A 22,359-nucleotide genomic window follows, 5' to 3' on the forward strand; every position below is an offset into this window, starting at 1 on the left:
GGACATTCAATTATTTCTGCTAGACACTAATAGTGACAGTCAGAACAGAAACATTACGGACATAACAGTTCGAAACAAGGCGGACATTAATACAATTTCAATCAATCCAATAACACACGCTCACTTAAAACAGCGCACCTCCGAGCTGCTTCTAAAGAAAGTAGGTTCGAGGCTGCCACAGGCTTGCCCAGTGAGAGGATTCTCCGGCGCTGCAGCTGGACCCTATTGGAGTGGGTAGTTTTTCCGGGTACAACGCTCGTGTGTTGCTTTCGAAATAAAAGTCCCAAGCCACGAATTACCTGCTGTTCCGTTTATTTTGACAACCCAGCCCATACAAAACAACGCAGTCTGTTTAATTAGGATATAATATTTGCTGGATATTACGACAGTGACAGTAATGTGCATCACTCGTTGGGTTTATACTGTACTTTGGAATATGTATTTTCTCAACGTTGGCCCATGTTTCACACGTCTTAACGGTTCCACTTCCCACTCCAACCCCCCCCCCCACGATTTCAAACGCATCGCGAGTGGCGCAAAGCCAGCGATTACTCCCATCCCCATGCTTTACATCCGCGAACACGTCTTAGGGGCGGTAATCATTTTGTTGCCATCGCAGAAAATGATTGAATACCGATGGCCATGAATTTACCCGACAGAAACAAAGTGATTTCGGGGATCATCACACACCAATGTGAAGTTTGAGATCCATCGACGGTAAGCAGGAATGGGTTGCTTTTCTAACTGCCACGGTTAGCTCACACAGCGTGGATTTATCGGCTAGTTTAGCGTTAACCTGGCATTGTTTTGAATTTTTTTGCAGAGTATATACACCTATCAACGTCGGCTACGCTCAACGTTAGCAGGCCGCATACGAGGGCAACGCTATTTTAATGTGGTTAGCTAGTTTAACTTACTATCATTTGAACGTAGATGGCGTTCGCCTACCCGCTCTAGAAGCTACATTAGCTTGCTACTGTCAACTAGCTTTGCCATGTATGTTACGTGGACATGTACTAGCTAGCTAACGTTAGCTAACCCCGGAGCTGCACCACATAATAGCCCCTTTCGTGACTGTGATGCACCGAGTGAATCCAGTCACTTGCTCCTCAATAGGAAACCAAGCTATGTTGACCATGAAGGACTGGTTCTGCCCGAACCGTTCGTTATACAACTATCACAGAGAAATGTCGAAGGTACTCCCAGTTGCACGAGGGTTTCACACACACAACCGGGATGGTTTGAAAGCTCGGCGTTGCTAATAAACATTTTAAATATTTTTTATAAACTGGTCAAAACGGCGTTATTTCCGTATTTGGCTACCTGGTGCGCCATCACAGCGCATGCGCATCATGCACCCAACGCCGGGCAGTGTTGACCAGTTTATACAAAATATTTAAAATGTTTATTAGCAACGCCGAGATTTCAAACCATCCCGGTTTTGTGTGTGAAACCCTCGTGCAACTGGGAGTACATTCGACATTTCTCTGTGATAGTTGTATAACGAACGGTTCGGGCAGAACCAGTCCTTCATGGTCAACATAGCTTGGTTTCCTATTGAGGAGCAAGTGACTGTGGATTCACTCGGTGCATCACAGTCACGAAAGGGGCTCCACCACAGAACAGATCCACTCACTGCACCGCCACACTGGGCGTGGAGAGAGAGGAGGACAGACGGACAGCTGCCGCTAGCCCGGTTCCCCACACCAACACCCGCGTGTAAATCACTTTATGATCAGCTGCTGGGATTCTCCTGCATGTTTATGAGACCGACGACACCGACCGAACGAGTCGTTGTTATTATTACTAACTGCGTTCGATCTCTGTCCCGTGTGTCCGCCCACCATGTGTAACCTGGCAGGTCTTTGAACGGCGAAGAAGAAGGAAGAGGACGACAGAGACTTTGAATGAGAGCCCGCTGGAAATGTGTTGTTCTACGCCGCAGACCCAGCTGCTATGCGGCACCACAAGTTAATAATAATACCCGCGGCTCCATGCATCATCATCCGTGAGAGCTGGCTGTGAGAGCCACGGACAACTAGATGGATGACCCTGATCGGCCCGGAGTCTTATGGACGTAGCTATAGCTTATTGTAGAAGTGTTGTCTGAGACAGAGCGAAATGTCTCTTTCGGTGAGTACAGTGTGTATTATTTCTACGTGTTGTGTGTGTATGTTTTCTTGGTGTTACACTCTGATGACGGACAGATGTCAAAAGGGTGTCTCCTATGAAAGGTGAATTGGACGGTTGCGTTTTTCTCTCTGTATGATTGATGTCTCATTAGTAGTCTTGGATGTAGTATCCCTAGCCATTACCCTCCAAAACGGGGCCCACATGGCTCAGTGGAGGCTAGCTGTCCCCAGGGGGGTTGGTGTGTAGAAAATGAAAGGGGGGCTGACTCCCTGGCTTTGGGATGGCAATTAAACCCCAAACAACAAGGGACAGATGTGCCTCCTCTCCCCTCCCCCTACCACTCTCTTCTCTCATTACCATTAAGTCCATTTTATCATTGATCTCCACTGTCCCCCTCTCTCTTTCTCTCCGTCTCTCTCTGTCCTGTGTTGAAACACTGCAGTGAAGTTCTGTTTATTTTATTTATTTATTTGTACACTTTGCATCTAATTAATCTCCAATTATTCTCATTTACTCAGACACACATACACACACTCGCTCTCTCTCTCTCATTCTCTGGGATTTTCCCTCTCTCGTTCTTCCTCTATTCAACTGCCCTAAACAATCGAGCCATTTTCCATATCTGACTTGGCATTACCATGTCAATGTACTTGTTTGTTTTGCAGCGTGCAGATGTAGGGCACGTACTGGTGTGAAAGTAGGCCACCACGGTCCAGCCTCACTTATGGATGTGTGTGAGTCACATATTAGAGGTCTAATGGCCACACGACTGGTCCAGATATTTGGCAGTCTTGGCCAAACCTGCTTTTAGTGGCTTGAAAATTACAGGCATACCAGTGAAAAAGTGTTGGACAACAACAACATGCACATTTCTGCTCTTTAGTGGCGACAATTCTTTATTTATCCTCTGTATATGGTTTTACATGTTGAAGCTCTGTAATAATTTAATCGTATGTATGTATAATTGAATAGGAACGTTTTGTACCTCACTGTTTAGTAATTTTACTCACTGTACTTAGATTGTACTTCGGTTGTACTTTAGATTGTATATTACTTTTTTACTTACTCTTTTTTACTGTATGGAGCACACTCTCGGGCTCATACAGAACCAAGCATTTCACCACAAAGTACATGTATTTTATTGTGACAAATAATAAACAAACTTGAAACTATAAGGATTCAGATAAAGTAATCAAAATGTGTGGTTTTGTGTGTCAACGTTCATCATTTCTCATGTTATCCTATTAATTAGTTTCCTGCTCTCTCGTCTTCTCCTCCTCTCTCCTGTCCAGACGGTTCTGGCCAAGGCGCTGTTTGACAATGCAGCTGAGAGCCCAGAGGAACTTGCGTTCCGGAAGGGTGACATCCTGATGGTCCTGGAGCAGGAGCAGAACGGCGGCCCCGGCTGGTGGCTCTGCTCCCTGCACGGCCGACAGGGCATCGCCCCCGCCAACCGCCTGCGCCTCCTCCAGACCGCCCCTGCCACGGAGCCCCGTCGGGGGTCGAGCGAGGACTCCGTCTACCTGTCCCCCGGGCCCCCTCTGACCCGGACTGCGGTCACCGGCAGCGCGGAGGACTTGGACGGAGTGTACCGCTCCCCGCCCGCCGCCGGCGAGGCGTTCTACCAGGGGGCCGTGCCCGTCTCGAGACCCGGGGAGCTCCGTAGAGCGGAGGGGGGCCGCCCGCGCTCCCACTCCAGCTCTGGCACGCGGCCCCGACCCGACTGGGAAGTCGGGGTGATCGGTCGCCCTCGCTCGCCCTCTCTCAGGGGAAGAGGTACGGAGACGGGCGCCCTCTACCAGTCGCCCACGACGCCTGCACCTTTAGTAGCCCTGCACCCCAGGCAGCCAGGGGGGCTGCTGGCCTCGGAGGCTGTGTACCTCTCCCCCAGCGGCGTGCCAAGGCAGGCGGACGAGGCGGACGACACCTACCTGGTACCCAGGGAACCGGTGGCAGCCGGACACTCTGATAACTGTTATTTGGTACCAAGGGTCACAGCGTTGGCCAGCGATGACGTCTACCAGACCCCGACGGGGGGAGTAGTGACGGGGCACGCCTCTGTCCTGGCCACCCCCGTCTGCTCCAGCAGCCCTTCTGTGGCCAACGGGACAGCTCTCAACCCCCAGGCCAGACTGGCGCAGGAGACCCCCGGGGTGTACCAGACCCCCACTCCCATGGGAGCCGGACTTCACAGGACTCCGGCCACAGCGTCGCCCACGCTCGCCCACCAACAGGCGGCGTCCCCCAGACCTCAGCTCAAAGGCTCTCCCGCCAACCCCGCGGTCGCTCGGGGGAAGTCCGGCGTGGCCTGTCAACGGGGATCCCCATTGCTGGCGAGGGCGGGGCAGGTCAGGGTCCCCGGATCGCCAAGCTTTGCCCGCAAGCCCCCTCCACCGGCGCCTCCGGTGAGGGGAGTCACTAGGAAGGATCCGCTGCAGAGCGCCCCCTCGTCTGCCGCCCTCCTGCCCATCTCCGGGACCAGCCCTCCACCTGCTACCGTGAGCCTGCAGCAAGAGGCGGGCGGGGGGGAGAGGGGAGCCGTGCAGGTCGAGAGGGTGAACGGCGGCTTGGACACAAAGAACAATATGCAGAACAAGAGGGGAAATCAGGATTATGAAGATCCTGTGGACGATCAGGTACGTGAAGACTTGCTCCTAATCTTTTCTTAATGCATCGTGAGTTCTGTAGCAGTGGTTCTTCAGTGACATAAGTGTATTTCTGGGGAGTTTTACATTGTTTGCTTAGTCCTGTGGTGAAGCCCACACGGTCGCTCTTTCTGCACAGCAGGGATTTCCATAATTCTTCTTGCCAAAGTTATGGTTTTTGGATCCTGCCCAAAAACCCTGGGACCCCATCTGATGGGATCTTGTCCCGGCGATGCCCGTCTGAGAATACGTGTGGTTTTTAGACGTGATCATAGGACTGCGCTCTACTCCAGCCGCCAAGCGCACAGCAGGGGAAAGTGAAAGGGATAAAAATAGCAGACTTTTATAAAGCACTTCCTCGCTGCGCCGACATCAAGCGACTGAAATGTCAGATCAAATGGTGAGTCTGTTTAGCTAGGGACCCCCTGGGAACCCCCGAAGACGCCCCAGTGGTCCCAAAACCCCAGTTTGGAAACAGCTGCTCTGCACCACTCAAGTCTGCAGTTTTTGTGTGCAGGGGGACACTGAGGGTATTTATACGACCGCAGGCGACTCGTGTCTTCATTCTCTGCTCGTCTGACTTTGCTGTTGTATTGTTGTTGTTCCCCGTCAGGTATACGACACCCCCCCCAGCGGCAGGTGGCAGCGTCCGGTCCCGTCTGCCCTCTGCGACGACGAAGGCATCTACAACACCCCCCGCACTGTCCCCCCACTAGCTGACCCTGAGTCAGAGGTAAAGACCTGGAAAGACCCTGGGTTGTTTCTAGAACCTGGTTTCTATTCACTTTTTTCAGTCCTCCTTCCTTCCAAATAAAAATCTATCTCTAGAGGTTTATAAAGACTAGGACGCTCGGAAGAAGAGACATTCCACTGCATGTAGCCATAACTTAGAAATGTCTCGTATTGGAGCAACATGTCACACTCAAGCCCATGCGAGTAAAACGGCAGCACACGGCGACAGATGACTATCGGATGTCCCGTCGCCAACTTCTCACGCATTCCACCGTCGGTGTGTCTTGTCTCCCTCCCTCCCTCCCTCCCTCTCATTCTAGGCAGGGCCACACCTGTCTCTGTCTACAGAGTGGGAGCCTGTCTGGCCAGTTAGAATTCTCGTGCTGCTATTTCGACGCACCCATCTGTCAGGCTGTCTTGTGCTCGAGTGTGTGTCCATGACGGCCGTTCCACCGAGGCCGCCGCGCCACTTTTATCCCCGGTCGTCTCCCAGTGTGGATGAAGTGGGAATAGCAGGAGAGAGAGGCTGAGTCCCTGCACTGTGATATGTTTAGTCAACTCAGTGGGAAGAGAGCGCCGGCTTTAACTTTTAATAACTGCTTTAATATTCACACAGTGGCCATTTTTCTCTTATGTCATGCCCAGGTTGGGTTCCTTTCCACCCTATTCCCACCTTGGGGGAGCAAAACGGTAGCTGTGTGAAATGAATATGGTCAATTGTGTCCCATAGAAATACTATCCCTTGCCTATGCCTGCCCGAACACATCGCAACAGACACACAAGTAATATACAACACTGACCTATTTTATTTTCCTAAGATGCAATCGTTCATTCTTTCTCTCTCCTTTCAGGTGTATGACGTTCCCACCATTACGCTGAACGTGTCCACGTTGGAGCTCCACCACAGTGGCTCCGGGTGTGTAACCGCTGAAGCGGACGACGACGTCTACAGCGTCCCCACCCTCCCGGGGCTCCCGCTGGGCCCTTGCGGGTCCACCGCCAGCCTCACCTCCGTCTCGGACAAGCGGAGCAGCGGAGGCGACCGCCCGCGTGCCTCCTCCTCCTCCTCCGAGCCCGACTGCGGCATCTACGACATGCCCGCCCTCACCCTCGACGTCTTGCCTCACTCCTCCTCTTCCTCCTCCTCCTCCGCATCCACCCGCCGCCTCTCCGTGTCCAGCAACGGCTCCGGCGATGTCCAGTGGAGGGCCTCGCTCTCGGGCCTCGTCCAGTCCGCGCTGAACTCGACCTCCTGCTCCGCCTCCGCGCTGTCGTCACGGGACCTGGCCACCTCGTTGGCCGAGATCCTGTGCATCTGGAAGGCGAGCCAACCCGGGGACCCCCCGCCGCCTCTCCAGCAGGCTTGGGCCCGCCTCTCGGACCTCTTGCCGGCGCTGGCGGCAGCCGGCGGCGCCCCTCCGTCTGAAGGCCTCCTCTCGTTGGTCCAGCGGGCTCTGGAGGACAGCACGGTTCTCCTGCAGGCGCAGGGGCGTCCTCGCCTGCCTTCCCAGGAGTCCTTGTCCCGCAGGCCCCTGCCCGCCCTCCCTGATGTGAAGTCAGCCGGGGGAGGCATGGGGTCACGCAAGGGCAGCTGGATCCAGGAGAGGCCGCTGCCTCCCACCCCTCAGACGGCCTTCCCGCTCCCTCCCGCCCCTCCTTTCACCGCCCCCGCGGGAGAGGAAGACCCCAGTAACGAGTATGCAGGGATCGGCCTGACGCCCATCCCGGCCCCCTTACCCACTGGGGACAGTGTGGGATACGTTAAGCTGCAGGTTGGTCTTCAACGCTCTCTTGCGTTTCATGTGTTTATGTATCTGGGGATTTTCTTTGTAAATTCAAATTCTGATGGATTCCTGTTGTTGTTTGTCTTGTATAAGGGACAGTGTTTGCACTGGCTTTGTACTATCCTAAATGATTATTAGATCAATAGATGGAGTGCTTGGCACGCTTGAGCATGGCACCAACACTGCCAGGGTTAGGGGTCCGATTCCCACCGGGCGCCACTCATAATAATGCAGCCATTCCATAACCGTTAGGGGATCTCGAATGAGGCAGGTGGAGCCGGGGCTGAAGGTGGGAACAGGGTGGAAAGGAAGCTCAACCTGAGCATGACATGAGAGCAAAATAGCCACTGTGAATTAGGGCTGCTCGAAAAATCATAATCTGGATTATTTTGGTCAATATTGAGATCACGATTATTTAACATGATTACTCATTGACTTTGGAAACATGCATTTATTAATATATCTTTTAACAGTGGATTTCCTTGAACTTTAAAGGTGCTGTAAGTGTTTTTGTTTGTAAGTGGTCTACATAATAATAGTTTACACTCCATCACAGATATATATCTGTTCTATAGATCTGTCTGGTCAGTAACATGGGTCTCTCCACTCTGCAGTAAACAGAAAATACATGTGCTGGTATCCCGTTCCCACTTTATCCAACCAGGAGAGAACTCCACACTACAGAAATGGTCTGACAAAAATAAGAATTAAAAACTAGTTTTAAGAAACATGTCCTTGAAAACAAGTAAAATAATCTGCCAGTGCAGTAAACAAATTTGGCTTGGCAAAATTCCTTGAAATAAGTAAAAAAATATATCTAGGGTTCTCTCTCCGGATAAAGTGGGAAGGGATACCAGAACATGTATTTTCTGTTTACTGCAGAGTGGGAGACCCATGTTACTGACAAAACACTCTATATAGAGCTATTTAACACATATTTTAACAAAAAAATATACTACTTTACAACACTTTAAAAATATATATATAATTCAACTGAAAGACCTGACTAAAAGTCGATTGTCTGGTTTTTCTTAATCGCTGGAAAATTCTCGTACTAGAAAGGCGCTATGAAATGCAGAGGTTGTTATTAATGTTTTTAAACACGCTTCCTCCTTTTTGCTTTTCTCCTGCCAACCACAGGGAAAGCCAGAGCCACCTCCTGATGTACCAGCTGAGAACGGACAAATGCAAACCATCACTGCGGAGCCAAGGGTAAATCTCTGTCTGTCTCTCTCTCTCTCTCTCTCTCACACACACACACACACACACAGAGTCAATCTGCACAGATAAGTCATTGATTCACTCTGTGTGTGTTGTCTACTGTTTACTAATGAGCAGTGTGAGTCATTGATCCAGCTCGGTTAGCGGCATTGACAGTAACTCTGCTCTTGTGACTACAGGTCTAAGTCTAAACCTGCCTCAATCTGATTAGTGTGTTTACTCCACATCATCTGACTGGCTGTCAAGCTAAATCACTTTTGTTCCTGTCGCTTTAGATCTCCTTCCAATCTGTTTTTCCTCCCGTACAAGTCAACTGGAGAGGCAATGTCGCCTGCCAGTTCTTGTAGTATGAGGTCATATTCCTTATCTCCCGTTTCTGCAGAAAGTATTTTCCCGCCCTACTGGTTCCTGCGGTCCCTGGGGTTACGCAATAGATGCACAAGAGATCAACTGTAAATCTGAGCAGTCTGGCATAATGGACAAGAGCACAGTTATCCCTAGAACACTGATGTGTGTGTGTCAGCCAGCCAGCCAGTCAGTCTCTGTCTTTCTTGACATGCTCGCTCTATATATGTTTTAAAGTAAATCATTGTTGTTGGTCTCATTGTGTGCAGCTTATAGACCTGTTCGCTGTATACGTCAAGACTCCGTGTGCGCACTCATCAGTGGGGCAAAAGGAACGTAATCCTGGTCAGAACAGGGCACACTACAATACATTTGCATTTGTTAGCCATGCTAGCGATCTAAACAATCAATCCATGCCAATGCTAGATATGTAAAAGGTGAAAGACTCACACTCGCAGCCATGCTGATTTGGCAAAATTACATCCAGCCATTTTTGTTTGAAACAACTTTTAGTCTGGGGAGTGTCATGGTTTCTCCATAGAGCCCCGTTGTACTTTTCTTTTTAGCGCAGGTCCGGGGCAACTTAGTCTCCTGCTAATGAAGCACACTGGTGTTCTCCTGCTAATGAAGTACACTGGTGTTCTCCTGCTAATGAAGCACACTGGTGTTCTCCTGCTAATGAAGCACACTGGTGTTCTACTGCTAATGAAGCACACTGGTGTTCTACTGCTAATGAAGCACACTGGTGTTCTACTGCTAATGAAGCACACTGGTGTTCTACTGCTAATGAAGCACACTGGTGTTCTAATACTAATGAAGCACACTGGTGTTCTAATACTAATGAAGCACACTGGTGTTCTACTGCTAATGAAGCACACTGGTGTTCTACTGCTAATGAAGCACACTGGTGTTCTCCTGCTAATGAAGCACACTGGTGTTCTACTGCTAATGAAGCACACTAGTGTTCTACTGCTAATGAAGCACACTGGTGTTCTCCTGCTAATGAAACTGAAGCACACTGGTGTTCTCCTGCTAATGAAACTGAAGCACACTGGTGTTCTACTGCTAATTCACTTTTATGCAGAGGGAAAAGACAATGTTTTGGTCCTCCATCAAACATTGTACAGGACATGAAACACAGAGCTGAACTTTGAAGAAGACTCTTTAGTTGACGCTTGTTGTTTGAAAGCATCCTTTTCTAAACGTCCTCTCTCCTGGTCCTTTGCCTCCAGCTGAGTCCGTCCCCCCCGCTGCCACTGTCCCTCTCGCTGGAGGACTCTGAGCTGCTGTCCTTCTACTCCTCCCAGAGCCTGGCCCACCTCTCCTGTCTGGCCGACTCCATCCACGTCCTCTTCGGCAGCGTGCAGGGGAACCAGCCGCCCCGCGTCTTCGTCGCCCGGGGGAAGAGTCTCATCGTGACGGCCCACAAGCTGGTGTTTATTGGGGACACGCTCTCCCGCCTCCTGACCTCTCCTGACCTCAGGGCTAAGGTTAGTGGAGGGAAACATGGACGGTTGTTGTTTTCAGTGTATTCTTAAGGAATATAGTCTTTAGCCATGTGGAATATAGTCTTAAGCCATGTGGAATATAGTCTTAAACCATGTGGAATAGTCTTAAACCATGTGGAATATACTAAGTCTTAAACCATGTGGAATATACTAAGTCTTAAACCATGTGGAATATACTAAGTCTTAAACCATGTGGAATATACTAAGTCTTAAATCATGTGGAATATAGTCTTAAACCATGTGGAATATACTAAGTCTTAAACCATGTGGAATATAGTCTTAATAAGGTTTCTCTCTCTCTCTTCAGGTCACAACATCAGGGGGACGCCTCTGTCAGGCCTTGAAAGCGGTCGTTGTGGCGACGAAGGGAGCAGCACAGAACTACCCGTCAGTCTCAGCCACCCAGGAGATGGTGGACCGCGTCGCTGAGCTCTCCCAACAAGCTGCTGGTTTCTCCGGTCTGCTTCAGCGGCTGGCAGAGATATCTTGATGACGTTTCTCAAAAATGTTCTCGTAAAACTTTGTTTACACCGCACGTGCATTTTCTCTTTTTTGAAATGCCTTATTTGTTGTTGCATCATTTCGTTGACCTTTTTTCAACCGAATTGGCCATAGCGGCATGGCGACCATTTTGCTCTTTATGTTAGGGTTGCTCGATTATCAAGTCATAATCACGGTCATTTTGATTGATATTGAAATCACGATTTATGAAACACGATCATTCATCGATTTGGTTTGATGACTATTATTTGACTCTTCGTCTCGACCAAAAGGACGCCTAAAAGTTACCAAAGACGTTTAAAAATAACTGGAGAAGCGTGCCGTGGCTCCCTCCTCCCTCTCAACGCGGGCTGAAACTACTGTTAGGGCTTGAGGGGGGGTGGGGGGGCTGTGCGCACCGTTGTGAAGGAAGTTATTGAAACTCGACTAATCGCCCAGCCCTACTTTATGTCACACTCCTTTACGAATCCCAACCCGAGGCGACCATAAGAGCAAAATGGCCGCCATGTGAGCGCAGTCAACGGGGGTTCGAAGCTAAGTGAAGAAGCGATGAGTCGAGCTGCCGTTGCGAGCTGGAGGTTTTCTTGAGCGTCTCGGGTCTGTTTAAAATGTGTGTGTGTGTTGGTTTGCCTTTAATTTTTATACTCGCCACTGTGCTTTGGTGCCAAGCACACTTGTCCTTACGTGTCTTTTTTGTGTGTTGATAACTTATTCGTAGTATTTGATATGGAGTGGGGAAACTTGCTTTACTATTAACAGTTTTTTTCCCGCTCTCACATGACAGCCATTTTTCCTTCCTTTTCTATTTATTTTCCCTCCAAAGACCCCCCCCCCCTTCATCAGTCTGAAGTCGTTGTTGTTATCGCAGCAGCGTTGAGTTTATGGGCTTTATATTTGGAGACATTTACCCTAGGCAGAAGCCCCCCCCCCCCCCCATAAAGGTGTCCTTTATGTTCCTGCGGTTGTTATTATTACCACTTGATCTCAAAATTGGCAGATGGAAGTTTCCCTCTGCGAATATTCTCACTAGCCATTACGTCTTCTCGCTGAAGAAGTCATGAAACATCTCTTCTCTCTATCTCCTCTGCGCCCGTTTCGTTTGTTAAAAAGCCATGTAGAAATGACAGGATGACACAAAGGGGGACAATGAGAGACGTGTCTCGTCTAGTCTGTCTGAGAAGACGTAGACGGGTCACTATAAGGTGGAGACACTATAACCAACGGAGACGTGATCTGAGAGGGGATCTTGGAACCTGATGCGGTGGAGGGGGGGGGGGGGGGGAAGAGGGCGAGAGAGGCTTACTTTCCTACTCTCTCACGGCCGTCGGTTGGCATGGGGTGACGAAACCTGTCGGCCTAGTTTTACTTGTCTCCACCTGCCTTGTTTTGACTAAGCACGCTCCCTTTTCTCTCTCGCTTTTCGTGGTGCTCTTTTCCGTAAAAGGACGCAAAACATTTAGTTGGACTCGGCCCCTGCCTGTAATGCCCCCCCCCCCTTCAAAGCTGCTCTGTGGAGGTTCCGAAGCCATCTTGGAGCTGTGAACACACAGACCTTTTAGATGGAGGGTTTTTGCTCTGAATGCATCCTGACACGTGTTTGTGGGTGAGATTTCAGTGGGTAACTGAGGTATTGGCTTACCGGCGCATGTAGTATCGGCTACACTATGTGGAACACTTGTCTTCCATCCGTAATGCACATTATTCTAACACTAACTCCACAATCGTCATTTATTCTCAGCAGTTACCCTGAAACGTCACTAGTGATTTTCGCTTGTTACCTCATTGGTGGTTGTTTAGACCCCGATTTGCAATTGTCATTTTCATATGATTTTTTTTGGGGAGCTGATTATAAATACATGTGATCATATAACACTACGAGCAAACAAGATTTTTTATTGTTAATCCACACGTCTTCGTGACATGATCAGATGGTAAATTACATACAAGTGTCAAAGGGTCTTCTGAATTGGTGTAGAAAATCGATTATTATGCATCAGTCTGTGCCAAAATTATACTTGGTAAAATTCCGTGTGAAGACGTTGTGGAACATTTACGATGGAAGTCCTGCATTATACACTACACACACAATAGACCTAACTATGAACGGTGGCCAAAAGTTGCACCCTGTTGAACGTGGCCCTGAGCTCCTACAGAGTTCCATTTGTTTTGCCTTGGAGTGCCACCTAGTGGCGGCTCCCAGTATTACACAATGAGCACCTGCCTGCAAGAACACGCTCCATCAAGAAAGAAAAAATAAGCTTAATCTGCAAGTTACAATTATAATATTTATTGTCAAGTTTTGTTGTTGCTTTGCTGTCTGATTTGCATGGCTTTAAGTTGCTTTAATTTTGTATATGCACATATTTAACCAGGGACGATTTCACTCGGTAAATTAAATCGAACAATAATGGTTCTGGAGAAAAGTTACTGTTTTTTATGTTATGATTATGTTTATTTCTTGTTTTTTTGTTTGTTTTAAGACGTTTTTTTCTCCATTTCCCCCTCTTTTTCTCAGTACTATCATGTGATCTTATTTGAGGCAGTTAAGACATAATTTGTCCACATCATGGCTAGAAGTGAGGCTTTGCATCCTATCTACCTAATGAAAGTGCACTACATTTGATGTCTGTCTTGTATTTTCCCTTCAAAAATGCACAAATACATTTTTCAGCTACATAACGTTTTGTGTCTATTTGGATCCTTTGTTACACTGTTTTGATTGTGAACGTTATTTATTTTTTCCCCCTTTGCGACCGTCGGTAGTGTGATAGTAAAGGGTTAAGCTTCTGTAGTGTGGCAGTGCACAGGTTAATGTCGTGCGTCCCGGGGCCGTGCGCGGTTACTGTACCCACTACTGTACATGTGCACCGGGGAATCCGAGCTCTCGCCGGAGATTACCGAACTGTGACGCTGGTGGAGAAGCCGAAGCGACGCTTCGGACAGTGAAGGGAGCAAAATGGCGGACGAAGATATTACGCTTGACGGTAAACCTTTGCAATCGCTCCGAGTAGCGGATTTGAAAACGGCGTTGGAGCAGAGAAACCTCCCAAAAAGTGGACCGAAAAATGCACTCATAAAGCGACTGAAAGGGGTGAGTTTTGCGCTTATTTTAAGGGGTGCCTGTCGAGTCTGGTCCAAGTTCAGCGGGAGGCCAGCGATGGGGCTAAACGTCGGGAGGCCGTAGCGATGTGCGACTCGGAAGCGGGAATACATAAACGTGGCTTCGCGCGCGCGCTATGCAGGTTGTATTTTGTGTGTAGGCGATGTACGTTGCAATTAATTAGTATTCCGGTTGTAACTTAATTATCAACTATTCGTGCACCATCATGTTGCACACACAGTTCCCAACTGTGCACCTGTCAAGTGGAGGCCCGGGTGGAGAGTGTGTGTGCTGTTGTGCATAAAGCCATGATGTTACTGTACATTTGAGTTGGTCGTCGGGCCCGCGCTCTACAGTCTTGACAGGAGGGGGTGGCGCGCGCCTCGTAATGTAAACAGAGCCAGCGCGAAATGTAGCAGGCCTAGATTATTTGTATTTTAAATTAAAAATAAATAAATAAATCAAGTTTAGTTTGTTATTATCCTGTAGCTACTGTGGCCTAAGCCGCGCGGCTGTTTGCTATACTAGACCACCGCAACACTTCCGGTACTTTGAGCTCATGGGAGAGCTCATTGGCCGCGAGCTACAACCACTTATGTCAAGGCTCTAATCAACATTCAATTACGCCCGCCCCCTCCACACACACACACAAACTCAATGTAACGCCCCGAGCTCACTGCAACGAATGAATTTCACGCGCGGCTCCCTCGCGGGATCGCGCGCCTGGTCAGGCACACTGGACCTACCACCTACGACGGAAGCGCACCGAGGAAGGCACATTTACATTGGGACAGCTGTAAATGCCTAGTAGTCTATATGCGAAGTCAGTCATTTTAGAATGATGATCAGTGTGACTGTACTCGAAAGAGCAGCTTGGAGCCCCAGCAGCATCAAGAGCTCTCTCTTGATTGATTGATTGATTGATTGAAAACTTTATTAACAGATTGCAGAATGGGTACAATACAGTACAGCTCAATACACACAATTGTTAAGGGGATGCAGACCAGAGAAAGACTTTCGTCTTGTTTACATCAGGGTCCCCCATTTTCAATTCATCAGGACATATGACATACATGACATACAGATAGTCAGTACTGCTACATCTATACATTTATGACGTACCAGATTTGTAAATACAGTACTGTTTGTGATACAGAAGGAGTCAGGAAAAGGGAGTATATACATTTGACGTAGAAACTGTACATTGGAGGAGGTTGGGTGGGGGGGGGTTGGGTACACTGGGATATTGACAACCATACTGGGTAATCTACATTGGAGGTGGTTGGGGGGGGGGGGGGGGGGGGGGCACACTGTATAAACAAGCAAAACTGTACATTGAGGGGGGGGGGGAGACACTGTACAAACAAACAAAATTGTACATTGGACTATTGACTAAACCATACTAAATGACTGTACATTAGCAAAACTGTACATTGAGGGGGGGGGGGGGGAGACACTGTACAAACAAACAAAATTGTACATTGGACTATTGACAAAACCATACTAGGTAAATGACTGTACATTGGAGGGGGTTGGGTTAGGATATTTACAGGGGCCAGTGTTGAATTGCAGTCTCCCGTAGGTGTCCCTTGAGAAAGGTTTTGAAAGCTTTGGGTAGGGCGTTCCACATTGATGTGGCATAATTGCGAAACGTGTTTAGTCCCTTATTTGAGCCGACTCTGGGTTTAACATGATTTGTGGAGCTCCCTCTGGTGTTGTGATCGTGGTATTCACTGACCTTTGGGAAGTATTTTGACATGTACATGGGTACCTTGGTCGAGTAGTGTATCTTGTAGACCAGGCCCATTGCAAATTGCTGTACTCTGTCGTCTACTCTAAGCCATCCTAGGTTGTCAAAGTGGGCAGGGGTGAGGTGGGTTCTAGGAGTAAGGTCAAGCAGTAGTCTGACCAGTTTGTTTTGAGATGTTTGTAATTTTGTTTTTAGCGCCTTTGAGGTGCTTTGGTACCATGAGGTGCAAGCATAGTCGTAGTACCCCTGAATGAGTGCTCCTGCCAGAGTCTTCAGGGTATTCTTGTTTACCAGAGAGGAGATCCGGTACAAGAATCGAGTTCGTTGGTTGACTTTTTTTATTACATTGGATGCCATTTTGTCACAGGAGAGATTAGCCTCTAGGATGGAACCCAGGTAGGTAATTTCATCTTTCCTTGTGACAATATTGTCACCCACTGTAACTGAGAAGCCGTCGGTCTTGCTGAGTTTGTTATTTGAACCGAAGAGAATGGACTCTGTTTTGCCCATGTGTAATGATAGTTTGTTATCAGCGAGCCATATGCAGATTCTGCCTAGTTCCGAGCTGAGGGTTTTTTCAACCTGTAACTTGTTCTTGTCAGAGACCAGCAGGGCTGAGTCGTCCCCCCTCTCTCTCTCTCTCCCTCTCTCCCCCCCCTCTCTCTCTCTCTCCCTCTCCCCCTCTCCCCCTCCCCCCTCTCTCTCTCTCTCTCTCCCCCCTCTCTCTCTCTCCCCCCTCTCTCTCTCTCTCCCTCTCTCTCTCTCCCTCTCGCTCTCTCTCTATCTCCCCCCCCTCTCTATCTGTCTCTGTCGGGACAGACAGGCAACCAGATATAGACAGATAGACAAACAAACAAACAAACAGACAGACAGACAGACAGACAGCCAGACAGACAGGCAACCAGATATGACAGATAGACAAACAAACAGACAGACAGGGCGGGGTACTAACTATAGTAATATTGTTTATTTGCATTGGGAAAGATAGACACATTAGCTGGCTGAACAACATCTATTGAAAGATAGAGAGAAAATGAGAGAGAAAGAGAGAAAGAAAGAGCTGTACTGTATTGTATACCCATTCTGCAATCTGTTAATAAAATATGTAAGGGATAATGTATAGCTACGAGGTCATTGTCGCAAAATAATTGACCGACACAGAGTTTAAAATACCGAGCCGCCTCGGCGAGGTTTTTTAAACGTCAGTGAAGGTCAATTATTTTGCGACAATGATCGAGTATAGCTATACATTATCCCGCTTATTACATGGCTAACTTACTAACAATATACCTAATTCATTTTACATCGACTCGCAAGGTTCTGGCTCCGCTCGTCGCTCCGCCCCCTGTCATCGCCGGCAGCTTCCCCGGCAGAACACCGGCAGTGTCTAATTGCACTGAAACAGTGTGTGTCAGTGGGCTTGATTGCGAACAGCTGCGCACAGCGGTCATTATTGTCTGATAACTGACCTCTGACGCGCGCTATTGACCAATCACAAGCAAGCATTTCGGCGAATGTGTAAACGCCATGTAATAAACACTGATATAAGCCTACTGGTTGCTGTTCAATCATAATAATAATCATAATTACCATAATTAGCTGTCGGGAAACAAATAAAACGTTTGTCATTATAGGTGACAAGGTGGATTGACTTAATGACTGCTATATCCTATTATTATTATTATTATTATTATTATTATTATTATTATTATTATGCAACATTGTAATAGTTATAGGTATAAACAAACATACAGACAGGGGGGGGTGGGCGTTTATTTGCAGATACAGACACAGCTGGTTGAACAACATCTATATCTGTGGTAATAATGCAGATATTCAATTGTATTTCTGTGACAATGCGCGTGGCGCGCCGCCTCAAATAGGATCGAGGCGGAAAAAATAGCTTGCCGCTTGCGAACCGTTCGCGAGGCGCGCTCCCGCTCGCGGCCAGTGTGCCTACTATCGTCCGTTAACATGGGAGCGGAAGTGAAGAGGCAGCCGCCCGTCCGTCCGTCCGTGTTCATTCGTGAGCAGTGAGCTCGGGGCGTAACGCGGAAGGGAAGTGGTCTGGCTGCAGGCTTCAGTTAGCATTATTACATGAATTAAAATGTCAAACGCTGTTAAAAAAAAGAAACATGACTTTATTGTTTCTGAAGGAGCCGTTAAAAATTCACGAATGCCTCGTCGACCACGAATAAAAAAGTTGACACCTTTTTTATTTGTGAAATAATAGATTCGATTAGATTAGATTCACTTTATTGTCATTACACAGTACAAGACAGTGCAATGAGATTTTGTACGTCTAACCAGGATGTGACAAACAGTCATTTGCAATATAAAACACATATAAATAAAAACTGTACAGTAAAGTGCAATGGTTAGCACAATGTGAAATGGTGAAAAATATACAATACAAAATATAATAAAAAATAATAATTAAAATAAAGTCTACATAAGCTATGGCTATATACACATGTATACAGTGTCAGTGAGGTGCAGTGGGCTATTAGAAGTCTGACAGCTGAGGGGAAGAAACTATATACGTGGTCCTGTTGGTTCTGCCTGGGAGGATAATAATAATAGTTTATCTTTTAAGCAGATAATTGGTCGGTTTGGTCTTAGTCCACCAAATAAATGATTTGTCAATTGTTTTATTTTCTGTGCCGAATGAGTAATTTCATCAAAGGTTATAAGCGCATCTTATCCCTACCCTCCTTCAAAACCGCTACCCCCCACCCCCACCAATGTACAGTTTCTTCCCCTTCGGATGTATATATTTTTTATGATCTCTTTTTACTACACAGTTCTGTATGTCTTGTGTGTCATAAATGTCCTGATGAATTGAAAATGGGGGACCCCGATGTAAACAAGACGAAAGTCTTTTTCTGGTCTGCATCCTCTTAGCAGTTCTGTATTGTATCTGTGCAATTGTGTGTATTGATGCTGTACTGTATTGTACCCATTCTGCAATCTGTTAATACAATTTTCAATCAATCAATCAATCAGCCGTACTAATTGTACCCATTCTGCAATCTGTTAATAAAGTTTTCAATCAATCAATCACACCAAATCTAAATTCTGTATGATTGCACGTGGTGAACACAATTTTACAGATTTGTCGATTAGTACTAGACTATTACTATTAGTCGAGGACAGGGCCCCATGAAGAGGAGAAAGGACAACTAGTATTATAGGCTACTGGGAAAAGGTCTGAGCAAATTACCGTGGCCATTCAAGGCCACCCTTCTGTAGATACACAACAGTTCGTTGTTTAGAATGAGGGGTCAGTCCCTGGAGTATTTTAGAGTGCTCTGAAATAAAAAGGACCCTCCCTCTGACAGAAATATATTTTTCCACAGAGTGAAATTATTGACCCTCCCTCACCAAATAATGATAAATAACGGTATAATATTTTAAACGTCTAATTCCGGCCCATTGGCTACGTTCAAATGCATAGCAATAATGAGTTTCAAGACAATAATGCAAGTATGGCACAAGCCAAACATCATACTCTGTTTATGTTAACGCTCTCCTAATCGCAGTAACATATGTGGTTCACTCCAATCAGAGTCACATTATACAGACATGTATACACCTTTGTTGTATTTCTACAACTGTGGTCATGTTACGCATGGTACCTGACTTGGGAACAGTTGACGTTACAAAGGTTTAAGAATATAAATCTGAATTATTATTATTATTATTAACAAGCACTTGCCAGATTACCAGATTTTTAAAAATCACAATCAAATGATTAACCAGGGTAATCATTCAATTCTTACAAAGATTTGCCGCCACCTAGCGTAACGTGCGTAGGACGTAAAAGGCCATCGTTCAGTTAAAATCTCTCTTAACCACCTGAAGGCGGTAGGACAGGGACGTGCATTTTGTCAATACGCTGCTATAATTTGAAGGACGTGGTGTGTCTTCAAAGTCTGTGCGCAAATACGTGCACCTCGCGTGGGTGCCTCGTTGTAAACTACCGCTCCGCTTGTGGAAAGGAATGCCGCGCATTTACCCATCATCGTTTTTTTATCCCAGGGACCCCCATCTGACAATATATGTGTTGTTACATAATGATTTCATCCAGAATTCCATAACTGTCTGTACTGTAGATGGAGAGATAACAGAGGAGAGAGCAGAATAGTTCCTGTACACTCTCTCACTGTACTAACCTCTAGTGAAGAATATATTAGTGAAAAGAAACTGTTCCTCATTTGGCTGGGGACCCCCTGGAACGCGCTGCTCTAGGACCCCTGAGGGTCCCCGTACCCCAATTTGATAACCACTGCCTCCGACCAGCGACCACCGGACTTGGCACAGGGTATTTTCTTAGACTGTTTTCCACTTTCTTACCTATTCGCTCTGCTTCCTGAACGTGTAGCCTTTTTACAACACAACCCGCGTTTCCGGCGCTCTGATTGGCCAGGTCATGTGACATGTGCGCCCAATAGCGTGTTTGCCCATTTCCGCGTCGAACAGCCTGCAAACTACTAAGGAAAATGACTAAGAAGTAATTCCATGGACAAATATGACGAGCGATTGGGGGCAAGGGTTTCAAACCCCCAAGCCGTCAGGAGGGGGCCCCTCGCTAGGAGGGCAATTACCCCTCACCCACCAGCAGTGGACAGGGGGGGACACAGGGACCCCCCGAACGCCTTGGGAGCACTTTATGTAAAGTTTATGTTTTTTATTTATGTTAATCATTATATGTATTCAGTGAAGAGAGCGGAGGCTCCAACCGGAGGGGGGAATGAGTGTGACATGGGGGGGACTGACAGACGAAAGAAGAAGAAAGATGACAAGGGTTAAAGGTATAAAAATGATGTCGTTAAACGTTAATGGAATGAATAATGCGATAAAAAGGGGCAAAGTGATGTTGAAATGTAAAAAAGTGAGATGGAAGTGATTTTTCTGCAGGAGACACATTTGGTAGCACAGGGTCATGAGAAACTGAAGAGATTTGGATATGAAAATGCATACTATACAGGGCTGTACGCTAAGCTTTTTCACTAGGGGCACACTTGCCCCTAAATGAGAAATTTAGGGGCAAAAAATATTTTTTAGGGGCAAATTTTTTAATAACAATTTTACCATTATTAAAAAAAAAATGTTCCTCCTGCCTCATTACTGTGGTCCTTTTATTTAACATTTAAGTGCGTTTGTTTTCAGGTTTGTATCTTTTATAATGAACCAACTGAGAGTGTGTAAATCACTAATAGAACAAAAACAACAAACTGTGTGTGTGTGTGCGCGCGCTTGTGTAGTGCTCCTTGAATGAGATCATCACAACACACACACACCATTAATCAGGAGGAGAAGAAACTCTGCATACATTTGTTTCACAATGAAAAGTGCTTTAGAAATCAAATGAATTATTATTATTGTAAATAACCTCATGAAAGGTTTATTATTTGTATGGGTAATTACCTGCTTCATATTTGTGATGTTACTGGTTTCAGTGTATGCCTAAAGTGATCAATGTGTTGGGCCGTTTATAGAGATCTATGCCAATTAATGTTTATGTATATCCGGGACTTTTTTTTTTATAAGAATTGAGAGGTATTTGTATATATGACCTTTATTTTGAAAACTGTTGCAACGCAACCTTATTTACATTTGCGCTTTTGACAGTGAAATGTTCAGTCCAACTTAGCTCGAAGGAAAGACTAATAAAAAAGGTTTAATTGACCCGTATGAGGCTCTTACGGTAGGACTTTGATTGTTTATAGAAGTGGAATGTAATACTATGCAAAACGAGAAATAAACAGTGATTTTACCAGCAGTCATTTCATTTCATATACGGGGAACCGACAATTATTAGTATTATATTATTTGCATATCGTCTCATTATTAGATAGATAGGTTGATACTTTATTGATCCGCGGTGTCAATTTAAGTAGACAGTATTTCACGTCCTAATAGTGGGGTACTCACGTAATGCATGGCTGATCCTGAACGTTAGACGTTTCCGTGTCCCCGTCAATCAATCATCACATCATCACGTCAATCATCATCATCTTATCATCTCTCCACATCGGACGTGGTTGTCATAAAATTGACTGATATCCATTATCCACTCCGTTGTTCTTGCGGAGCAAGAGCCATATTATTATTTAAAGGAAGCGGCCATATTCAGTTTCGTTTCGCTAGGAATTATGGGATTTGGTGTTGGATGTATAGACTACGCAGATAGGGACCTGGTCTTTAATCGCACGATAGACTACAAGTTCCAAGTATATAGCGTGACCCAGATTCACTCCGCGCAAATCTTTTTTTTCACTCAGGCTATCGGTGATCGCAGTAAGTTCATTCATTGCCGACAGATTCTTGTGTCGCACTGACAGCTCGCGTGAGTGGCGTCATCACACGCATTGGATAATTTAGGAGTGAAATGCGAATGCAAGGCTTGAAAGCACTACTCGCAAGCCCGCCCCCAGATAATATTTACCAATCGCAACGGCCAATTAAAGGGGCAATTCGCGATCATATCATCGCAGCGTACAGGCCTGCTATAGTTCCTTTGAACAAAACCCGAGGAGAGGAGTAATCACGTTAATCAAAAACAGTCAAATTTGAATTGATCAAGGAAGTAAGAGACAAGGAGGGAAGGTTTGTTCTGGTGAAGGGGAAAATGGAG

General features: G+C 46.7%; 2 protein-coding genes across 4 annotated transcripts in view; both read left to right on the forward strand.

Moving 5' to 3' along the window:
* Positions 1–603: 603 nt before the first annotated feature.
* Positions 604–13,542, forward strand: efs (embryonal Fyn-associated substrate). 3 transcript variants are annotated; one of them, XM_084312815.1, is made up of 8 exons: positions 604–717; positions 1,862–2,133; positions 3,426–4,769; positions 5,392–5,511; positions 6,362–7,282; positions 8,435–8,506; positions 10,093–10,350; positions 10,676–13,542. In XM_084312815.1, the coding sequence occupies exons 2-8, from the start codon at positions 2,122–2,124 to the stop codon at positions 10,856–10,858; spliced, it is 2,910 nt and encodes a 969-aa protein (XP_084168941.1). In that variant the 5' UTR covers positions 604–717; positions 1,862–2,121; the 3' UTR covers positions 10,859–13,542. The 3 variants fall into 3 exon arrangements, with proteins under 3 accessions (XP_084168941.1, XP_084168943.1, XP_084168942.1); XM_084312817.1 differs by lacking the exon at positions 5,392–5,511; XM_084312816.1 differs by lacking the exon at positions 604–717 and having other exon boundaries at positions 1,631–2,133.
* A 282-nt stretch (positions 13,543–13,824) lies between these two features.
* The window catches only part of acin1b (apoptotic chromatin condensation inducer 1b), a gene marked incomplete at its 3' end in the record, with an annotated part of 119,406 nt that continues 110,871 nt past the window's right edge, over positions 13,825–22,359 (forward strand). Inside the window, exon 1 of the mRNA XM_084312175.1 lies at positions 13,825–13,960. Within this exon, the coding sequence (XP_084168301.1) occupies positions 13,826–13,960 (135 nt within the window). The 5' untranslated portion in view covers position 13,825. The remainder of the gene's footprint in view (positions 13,961–22,359) is intronic.

Source organism: Notolepis coatsorum, assembly GCF_963971535.1.
Source record: "Notolepis coatsorum genome assembly, chromosome: 4".
NCBI lineage: Eukaryota > Metazoa > Chordata > Actinopteri > Aulopiformes > Paralepididae > Notolepis > Notolepis coatsorum.

Bases quoted from the DNA above. Each gene is read 5' to 3' on its own strand.
- efs (XM_084312815.1), top strand. The intron at 4,770-5,391 runs GTACGTGAAGAC...GTTCCCCGTCAG, and splicing joins AAGATCCTGTGGACGATCAG to GTATACGACACCCCCCCCAG. The intron at 5,512-6,361 runs GTAAAGACCTGG...CTCTCCTTTCAG, and splicing joins TAGCTGACCCTGAGTCAGAG to GTGTATGACGTTCCCACCAT.